General features: G+C 35.1%; 1 protein-coding gene across 1 annotated transcript; it reads left to right on the forward strand.

The window, feature by feature from the left end:
* Positions 1 to 3298: 3298 nt before the first annotated feature.
* On the forward strand, positions 3299 to 7745 carry LOC131856980 (stress response protein NST1-like). Its single transcript, XM_059208955.1, has 4 exons — positions 3299 to 3487; positions 6151 to 6444; positions 6903 to 7010; positions 7170 to 7745. Exons 1-4 carry the CDS (start codon positions 3299 to 3301, stop codon positions 7743 to 7745), a joined length of 1167 nt encoding a protein of 388 aa, XP_059064938.1.
* Positions 7746 to 10271: the final 2526 nt, after the last annotated feature.

A 10271-nucleotide genomic window follows, 5' to 3' on the forward strand; every position in this document is an offset into this window, starting at 1 on the left:
AAAGATGGAAAAAAGAAATATGTGAAGAATGAAGATGCAATTTCTCATGTTCGTGTAATCACGCATTCTACCCCAATGTCAAACCAAGCAGAGATGGAGGCCATCCTAACTAAGTTCGAATAATTCCACAAATCAAAGGAGGAGGATAAAGATGAATAAAGTGTCCTCTTTGACATTTTCTTTTCATTTAGTTGCATTGTTAGATGCTGCAAGTTTTCTTGCAGTTGTATAATTTATTTCTGTTGTAGTTGTAGTCAAGTGGAACTGTGCAATTGAATAAGTCAATTGTGCCCATATTTTTCTCCACTCTTTTTATATATAAGGAGGACCCTCATTTATATATTTTATCTTTAATTATGCTAAGAAAAACTCTGCCAAATTTTTGCCTCAACTAAGACTTTGAGCTTTTGTTGTGAAGATTTGATCAAGCAAATAAAGAAAGCAATTTTACTTGATCCCAAACTTTGTGTTGTGTCAAAATTATTTTATATGAGTTGATGTTCTTATGTTCATTACTTATATATGTTCTTGAATTTCTTGATATAGGAGGTATTGTTAAGTGGGTAAAAGAGCTCTTGAATTGTGAAGGTAGACTTTGTGCTCCTTGAATATTTGGGAAATTTTCAATTGTTAAGTGATTAGTAGTAGGCTTTGTATTGTTAGTATTGCTTGTAGTTTTAAGGATTAACGAATTATACTTGAAGACTTTGAGTTTCAAGTTGAATCCTTTACCATTGTGATAATTAGTTAAGCTAGTGTTATATTCAAGAAAGACTTTGTGTTTTTTGCTTATAAAATCTTGGTGTAGTTTGTTGGATTAATTAGTTCATTTCCTTCAGTATCAAAGTGACAGGGAAATTGTAACAAAGTGGAGGGGGAATACATTGACTCTGAAAAAAGAGAGTTATATGCCCGAAACTAACCCACATATTTTAATTTCTTGTTAATTAGAGAAGAAATTTCAAAGGGAACCTCCCCTTGATGAGAGGAGAGATTGATTTCTCAACATAGCTGTGTGTGAATAATATATTTTGTCATTGGTAGGCTAGTGACAAAATATTCACCCAACACATCTACAATGCAATGCAAGGCCAAAAGAAAATAATGAGAACTCAGAGGAGAGAATCTCAAACCATTAAGACTACAGTTGATATATTTTCTAGTATGTTATCGGAGACCGACACTGATAGTCTCACAACTCGCATTGAAAAATTGGACCACTTGGTCACATTTGCAGGAGAGCAAATAAAAAGTCTTGGAGAGGCTGCTCTACATAATGTAGAGAAATAATATAAAAAGAAAAGAATTGAGACATTGATCAAGGCAATTGACAAAGATAGAGAAGGTCTTACTGTGAATATGGACCAAATCAAAGAAGCCTTGAAGGATGGAGGTAAAATTATTTCTACAATCTGCAACTTTTTAATGTTCTTTGATGATATTGACAACAAGAGAAAGGAAGCTCAGCATGAGCTATAGAGTTTGAGTGAATCATTTGATCCATTAAATGATTTAGAAACAATTTTTGGTAGATTTGTCACAGTAATACAACATAAGCTTAAGGCATATGAGGCAGAATGGATTAAGAAGACTACATCATTGCAGGAGTTATGTCAGACTCATCTAGTCCCCAAATTACAAATCTTGTAGAGAGGATACAAAGAGACAGAGACAATTTTGACTACACCTGAAATGAGTACACTTGATGCTACAAAAGAGCTTTCATAGCAGGTCCGAACACACATTGAGATTACATGTACTCTTTTGGAGACATGGGAGAATGATTTGAAAGTCTTGAAGACTAATTTTTCCAATGTTTTTTTTCTCAAAATGTAATTGTAAACTTTTGAACTCTTGTACATTTGGCAATGCAAATTTTGGTGTGTTGTATATGTATTTGATTACATTTGTCAATGTTGTCAAAGGGGGAGTAGTATAAGTCAATCAAAATTTTGTAATAGCATGTAATTTGTAAGGGGGAGTTTTGTATCTGAGTTGAGTCAATCATGATTGTTCTAATGTGACAGATAAATTTTTTTATAGTGTTTCCATCAATGCCAAAGGGGGAGATTGTTGGCTTGATTATGATGATATTATTGTAATAGGTTGATTGATAACTTTATTTGTGTTGTCATTCTAGGCAACCATGTTTTGTTAGTCATCTAAGTTATCTAGACCAACCGGTATAGCCTAATAGATAGTGGAATCAGTTAGACAACAAAACTGCTAAGTTGTTGTTAATCGATAAACAAGAACAAAGAAATGATCAAGCAACTGATATGGATGATTGGTGAAGAGTTAGATGTTGTAGTTTTCTAGGAGTGTTGGAGACAAGAACATGCATCTATGTTCCAAACTGCATCAGCAGATTCAGCATATTGAGTAAGTTATTATCTAAAGAACAGTAATAGTCAGGAAGAGTAGAGAACCAGTAGACTTATCATTATGTTTTTAAGTTATGAATTGTTTGGCCGACATGAGAAAAGTGTAATGAGCGGGAAAATGTAAAAGGTGACTAGATTCATTAAATTTAGGGAATTGTTCCAAAGTTATTAAGCGACTTAACAAAGTTCTTTATAAAGAGATGAAAGTTGTATGATTTCATGTATCAAGAGTGAGAATTTGATTGTGCGATAGAAGGAGAAGTTAGGATTTAATGTTTAGTCGGTGATAGAAGCATATCACAAGTGGATCTAATAAGGATCAAAGGTGCTAACTTAAGATCAGTTGAACTTGTTGTCTTCCTAACAGTTGCAGCAATAAAATCCTCAAACAAGGTCACTCCTAACAGGGTGCGGTAGGATCCTAGCAGGTCCGAAGGTGATATCCTCTAACAAGGTGACAAATTAGCTTGTGTTTGTAAATACTAGTAACATGGGTAGCTCCTAATAGGGATGGGTCCTAACATGCCTTATTGTTTATCTCTTAACCAGGCTAGAACACTCTTAACTAGGTGTGCCCCTAACAGGGTGGTTGTATGACCTTAACCAATCAGATCTCTATACTATAGTTAGTTGATCTTTGTAGGTACTAATTCCCATCATGGTTTTTCCCATTTGGGTTCCCACGTGACAAATCATTGTGTTAAGGTTTGCATGCTTTGTTGGTTGTTTTCTTATGTGGTTATATTTTTTGCATGCTTATTGATTTTCAATTTGGTGAAAGTTGTCATCAGATTTATTAAGTTTTTGCTTGCACTGATTCAGCCCCCCTCTCAATGCCTTATAAGTTTATCAATTGGTATCAGAGCCTAATTCCCTTAAGGCTTAACCACTTGGGAAGGATTTGTAAGGCTAACATGGGGGAAGGTTCAATGAGTTACATAGAGATTTCACACAAGCATGCAGAATCTAAAGAAGCCCTTGGTGAACTAAAGGTCAAGTACATAGCTTCATTGGCTAAGACAAAACAGTTGTCTAAGCAGTTTTATGAACTCGGTGAAAATAATTCATCTAAGGAAGCAAACATTGATGGCTTGTCTAATGAGGTGGAAAAGTTGAATGATGAAAAGTCAAATCTGAGGAGAGAGTTGGAAGCCCTTACCATCAAGATGAGTGAAGAGTTGGAAGCCAGGAGGACAGGTGAAGACAAAATAAGAGATCAGGAGCATGAGATCCTTAAGCTAAACCTTGAGATTGGTACCCTGCATGCACATCATCATGAGGAAAGATAGGAAGAAGAGGAAATACAAGATGATCTAGAAATGGTTGTCTCTTAGAGAAAGCCTTACAAAGAAGAATCGGGAACTAACCAAGGTGTTGGATGATGCAAATGAGTTACTAGCTATATTCAACAAGAGCACTACTATGCTTGATGAGAAGATTTAGACACAAAGGCAGCAAGGAGATACACATGGCTTGGGATACACAACCTTTAAACAAGGAGAGCCATCTAGTACTAAGGACACCATGCATAAAGCTAAATCTACACCAAAGACCAAGAAGAACACCGGTAAGAGAACCTACAAACCAGTATATTTTAACTGTCATAAGGTAGGTCATATTGCAAATGTTTGTAGAAGTAGATCCAGTACTTTTGATGGATATGGACCTTATGCATATGAAATATATAAGCTTAGTATTTTTTATGGATATTGCTTCAATTGCAACAAGTATGGGCATAGAGCTATTGAGTGTAGGTCAAGAGTAAACAAACAAAGATCTTACATGAATCAAAGGTCTAATTGTGAATGGCAGAGACCTTATGTGAATCGGTCTAGTCCATATGAAATGGAGAATAGATTGAATGTGACATGTTCAATCTATCACAACTATGGTCATGTAGATATAAATTATTGGAGAAGAACTGATAGAGGCAATTCTGGACCCTAGAGAGAATCTGGAATGGCATGTTTCTATTGTCACATAATGGGACACATTGCAAGGTTTTGTAGTGCTAGAATGAACCAATCCGTTAATCAGTTTGTTGACTGGAAAGGAAAGAAGAAGGTAGATATGCAAGAACCTAGAAGTGAGATGAATAAGATATGGAGGAAGAAAAGTGAGGAGAAACCATCAGAGGACTCCAATTCTTCATCTGGTGTGGAGAATCCCTCACTACAAAACTAAGCTATGTATGAAGCTTAGGGGGAGGATATTGTCAGATCCATTTTTGGACCCCCTAAATAGTGTGCGGTAAGTCAAATCTATATGTTTTGATTTAATATGATGTTATGAAGTGATTTTGTGATGAAACTAGTAAATTGGATGTGGTATGTAAACCAATAGCAAGTTTTAGGGTTGAACGGTGATTAGGTTATGTTAAACCGGTTTAGCATTAAATGCAGTTGGTAAAAGGGAAATAAAAGGTGTTTTACAGTTGTATTTCTCACTTAGCATTTTCAAGAGCACATTTGGAGAGCGATAGAAGCACAAAAGAATATTTGACTGCTACTTTGGCAAAGTTGATAGAAGATTGTGAAGATTTGTGGAAAAGTGAATCAGTGGAAGAGAATTCAAACTGGAAACCCTAGTTACGAAGAAGTTTAAAGGTATTTCTTTGAGAATCAAAATCTGTGTTTGAATTTTGACAATGGATACACCACATATTGTTGTTATTACTGAAATACCTTGATCAGAATTCAAGAGACATCCTCATAATTCCACGGAGACAGATCCAACTCAAGCCCTATCTAGCATGCGCTACAGAGTTTTGCATGTTGAAGACATTGGATCATACATTCATTGAAAACTGGAGGATTTGGGCACATTTTCCATATTTGATCAATACTTATTATTGTGTTATAAACAAGGATTGATGAAGGATAAATTCATAAGGGTATCTGATAAGGGTTTTCATCATGCTTTGAACTTTATAGATATTTTTTTAGAAGACCATGTCAGATATGTTTTGAGTAGGATTCATGATTAGTTTATGTGGTTATACCGACAACACAAGATCACAAAAGAGGCTATCCATGCTATCACTAGATTATGGGCAACCGATGAAGTCCCTGTTATAAGATCAATCTCGAAGGATGATGTTATCCGACTAACAAAGTCAAAGTGGGATGGTCATGCCATGGCAGTAAATGATATTAAAGATCTAGAGGTGAATTTTGCATCCATGGTCACTGGCTATAGAGTATACCATTCCAGTCAGATGAATAGCATACTCAGAGTTGCTATCCACATAGCTTAATGGATGTTGAAAGAGAATGTTGATTATGCCCTAGCAGAGGCCTTGAGAGCCCAACTGGTATTGAATCTTGAATCAATAAAGAAGGACAAGAGACAAAAGTTCAAATTTGGTCAATTGATTATTGGATTGTTTTTCTATTTCCAAAATTTATTTCCCGGCATAGGTGATATCTAATGGTCTGTGGATACACCGACAATGTTGAAAATTAAGATGCTTAGCAATAAATTTACCAAGACAATCTGGGGATACTTCAAGGATTTGCATAAGAGAATGCATGTCAAAGAAAGGATACTGGAGCATGTTATAAAAAGGTATGAAGACTCTATATGTTTTATGGTTGATATTGATACTTGTTAGATGGAGGTTGTAGATCCAAGAACTTTATGGGTCATGCCTATGGGGTATGAGTTAAAAACAAATATATTGACTATTTATGTTGATCACCTTCTATCTAAACTAGTAGATCCTAATGTACCTAGGTTTGGCATATTTAAGGAGAAATTAATATAGATACATGTTGAATTGGCCACACCAGTAATAGACAAAAAGGCCAGGAAAGAGGTTGAGGAATTTTATATTGCACAAGACTATTCAAAGGAGATGATTGATGAGGCTAGAACCAGATTTGAAGAAAAGAAGGCAGGAACCTCTAGTGCACCCACCAGTAGACAAACTCGAAGTGAAAATGTCAAGAAGGAGAATTCCCCTCCTCCTCCAAAGATACAAATTAGAATAAAAGCAAAAAAAGATGAGCCTCAAGCACCTAAAGCTACAAGGAAAAGGAAGAAAGAACAAGCACAAAAGGTTTTTAAGGATATAGCAAAGGAAACCGAATCAGAAGGAGGAAAGAAATAACTGAGAGCAAGTGGTAAGAAATCTAAATTGGTTGGTGCACCCACTATCAAATCAGTTAAGGTAACTAAACCTACTTCTCTTGAGATCTTGCTAATGAATATAAGGAAGTATGGTGTGTTGGTTGGTGTTCTTAAGTACTCTAACATTTTTAGTGAGGAAAAGAATAAACAAATTGAGGATTCAGTTGTTTGGTTTATGAATCATTATAGCAAAGAATTGATTGAGTTACAAGGACAAATACCTGATTCTTTTTTAGAAAATTGGAAGCTAGATAAATGATAGAGTATGTTCTTATGCATTTGGAACCAGAGACATCTAAGGAGGAAGTGTGAGAAATTATTTCAAAATCAAAACCATTATTTAGAACCAAAAAGAGGTTAACTAGATTGGGTATTGGTGAGTCCCAGTCTGTACAAGCTAAGACTGAGGAGGTTTTGAAAAAAAAATTAGGACTTGAACAAGAGGAACTGGAGAAGATAGATTCTTCTAAGGAAGAAGAACTCTCTGAAGCACTGGTAATTGAAGGTGAACTACCAGATATATTTGAAGTTGATTAGATACCAGATGAAGAACCAGAAGGTGGTACCACATCAATTCCTACTATCACAATAGAACAACCAGTGTTACCGGAAGACATTCCAACTGGTAAAGATAAAGATGAGACAAATACATAGGAGAATGAACAATTTGATGTTGTACACATCACTGAGCCACTGAAGAAAGATGAAGAAACACAGAAAGATACTCAAGAGAGTGTGCAAATAGATGTTGAGAAAACTAAAAAGTCACCGAAGAAGGAAGAAGATAAGCAAAAAGAAGAAGCACATGAGAAGAAAGTGACCTACCAGTCACTTAATTCAAATAAAATTATTGATGATATAATGGAAATCCAAGGACCAATAAATATGGATATATTGATTTCAACAGAACTGATGGAGATTGCATCTACAATGCAATCCAAGGCCAAGAAGAAGATAATGAGAACTCAAATGAGAGAAGCTCAAACAATAAATAATGTAGTTGATATATTTTCTAGTATGTTACTGGAGACTGACACTAATAGTCTCACAACTCCCATTGAAAAACTGGACCACTTGGTCACATCTACAAGAGAGCAAATGAAAAGTCTTGGAGAGGCTGCTCTACATAATATAGAGAAAGAATATGAAAAGAAAAGAAATGAGACATTGATCAAGGAAATTGACAAAGACAAAGAAGGTCTTACTGTGAATATGGACCAAATCAAATAATCCTTGAGGATGGAGGTAAAATTATTTCTACAATCTGCAACTTTTCATTGTTCTTTGATGATATTGACAAGAAGAGAAAGGAAGCTCAACAGGAGCTATAGAGTTTGAGTGAATCATTTGATCCATTAAATGATTTAGCAACAATTTTTGGTAGATCTCTCATAGTAATACAACATAAGCTTAAGTCATATGAGGCAGAACAGATTAAGAGGACTACATTATTGTAGGAGTTACAGACTCATCTAGTCCCCAAATTAGAAATCCTGCAGAGAGGATACAAAGAGACAGAGGCAATTTTGACTACACCTAAAATGAGTACACTTGATGCTATGGAAGAGCTTGCATGCTAGGTCTGAACACAAATTCTTGAAGACTAATTTTGCTAATGTTTTTCTCAAAATGTAATTATAAACATTTGAACTCTCGTACATTTGGTAATGCAAATTTTGGTGTGTTGTATATGAATTTGCTTACCTTTGTCATTGTTGTCAAAGGGGGAGTAGTATAAGTTAGTAAATTTTTTGTAATAGAATTTAATTTCTAAGGGAGAGCTTTGTATCTAAGTTGAGTCAGTCATGATTGTTGTAATGTAACACTTACACAAAAAATTTCCTAAGTATTTCCATCAATGCCAAAGTGGGAGATTATTGGCTTGATGATGATGATATTCTTGTAATAGGTTGATTGATGAATTTAGTTGTGTTGTCATTCATGGAAACCATGTTTTGTTAGTCATGTAAGTCATCTAGACCAATTGGTATCGTCTAACTAGTAGTGGACTCAGTTAGACAGCAAAACTACTAAGTTGTTGTCAGTTGGTAAACAAGAACAGAGTGATTATTAAGAAAATGGTACAAAGGATTGGTGAAGAGTTAGTTATTGTGGTGTTACAGGAGTGTTGGAGACAAGAACATGCACCTATGTTCCAAACTGCATTAGCAGATTTAATGTATTGAGCAAGTTATGATCGAAAGAACAGTTACAGTCAGGAAGAATAGAGAACTAGTAGACATTGTTATGTTTTTAAGTTATGAATTGTTTGGCCGACATGAGAAAAGTGTAATGAGAGGGAAAATGTAATAGGTGACTAGATTCATGGAATCTAGAGAATTGTTCCAAGGTTCTTAACCAACTTAATAGAGTTCTTTATAAAGAGATGAAACTTGTATGATTTCATGTATCAAGAGTGAGAATTTGATCGTGCGGTTGAAGGATAAATTAGGGTTTGAGGTTTAGTTGGTGATAGAAGCTAATCAAAAGTGGATCTAATTAGGCACAAAGGTACTAACTTAAGATCAGTTGAACTTGTTGTCTTCCCAATAGTTGCAACGAGAAAATCCTCTGACAAGCTCACTCCTAATAAGGTGCAATAGGATCCTAGTAGGTCCAAAGGTGAAATCCTCTAACAAGGTGACACATTAGCTTGTGTTTGTAAATCCTAGTAATGTGGGTATCTCCTAAAATATTTGGGTCCTAACAAGCCTTATTGTATAGCTCTTAACTGGGCTAAAACACTCTTAACCAGATGTGCCTCTAATAGGGTGGTTGTATGACCTTAACCGGTCAGATCTCTATACTGCAGTTAGTTGATCTTTGTGTGTACTAATTCTCACCATGGTTTTTTCCTATTTGGGTTTCCATGTGAAAAATCATTGTGTTATGGTTTGCATGGTTTGTTGGATGTTTGCTTATGTGGTTATATTTCTTGCATGCTTATTAATTTTCAAGTTGGCGAAAGTTGTCATCAAATTTATTAAGTTTTTGCTTGCACTGATTCACCTCCCCCCCTCTCAATGCCTTATAAGTCTATCACCTTCCTCCTATTGGTCACATTTCTTCTCCCCATGGTGTGACTCTAGAGAAACCTTGGGATGAGGATTCCATCAAGTACCCGTATGACCACCACATCCATGAACTCTACTCTAGCAGGCATCTTGTCTAATCAATATACAAGGGAAATATGACATTAAATATAGGGCAACTAATGCAAGAAAAAAACTAGCAGGGATAACCACATGACAAACCCAAGCTATAGTACTATTAAGCACAATGGGCTCATATGAAACCATAGTACCCAGTGTATGAACATGGGCTCTGATACTTAATGTAATGCCCACCAAAATACCCACTAATATGCAACTGAGATAAAAAAAAATTTAAAACATCATCTAATGCAACACACATCACTAAAATATGCATATACATTGATTCAACATTTACTAAATATCACATTTCAACTTAAACATAATCATAAGAGCATGTTCAAAGGACTCAAGACGCAAGTGGAAATAAATATAATCCATTGATTAATATTCCCTAGGGTACCTCAATGTCATTACTTTACTAACATAAGAATGTTACCACATCAAGCATACTACAATAGTATAAAACAATCTAACAATTCCTTTCATCATTTACTCTTTACATTCATATAGATAAAATCTACTAATTCAACCATTATTGAACATCACCTACCAAATAACTAATCCATTACCATCAAGAGTATGATTATAATATCTTATACAT

Source organism: Cryptomeria japonica, chromosome 7, assembly GCF_030272615.1.
Source record: "Cryptomeria japonica chromosome 7, Sugi_1.0, whole genome shotgun sequence".
NCBI classification, from domain to species: Eukaryota; Viridiplantae; Streptophyta; class Pinopsida; order Cupressales; family Cupressaceae; genus Cryptomeria; species Cryptomeria japonica.

Bases quoted from the DNA above. Each gene is read 5' to 3' on its own strand.
- LOC131856980 (XM_059208955.1), top strand. From the start codon at position 3,299: ATGGGGGAAGGTTCAATGAGTTACATAGAGATTTCACACAAGCATGCA. The intron at 3,488-6,150 runs GTGGAAAAGTTG...AAATTAATATAG, and splicing joins TTGATGGCTTGTCTAATGAG to ATACATGTTGAATTGGCCAC. The intron at 7,011-7,169 runs GTAATTGAAGGT...ACAAATACATAG, and splicing joins AAGAACTCTCTGAAGCACTG to GAGAATGAACAATTTGATGT.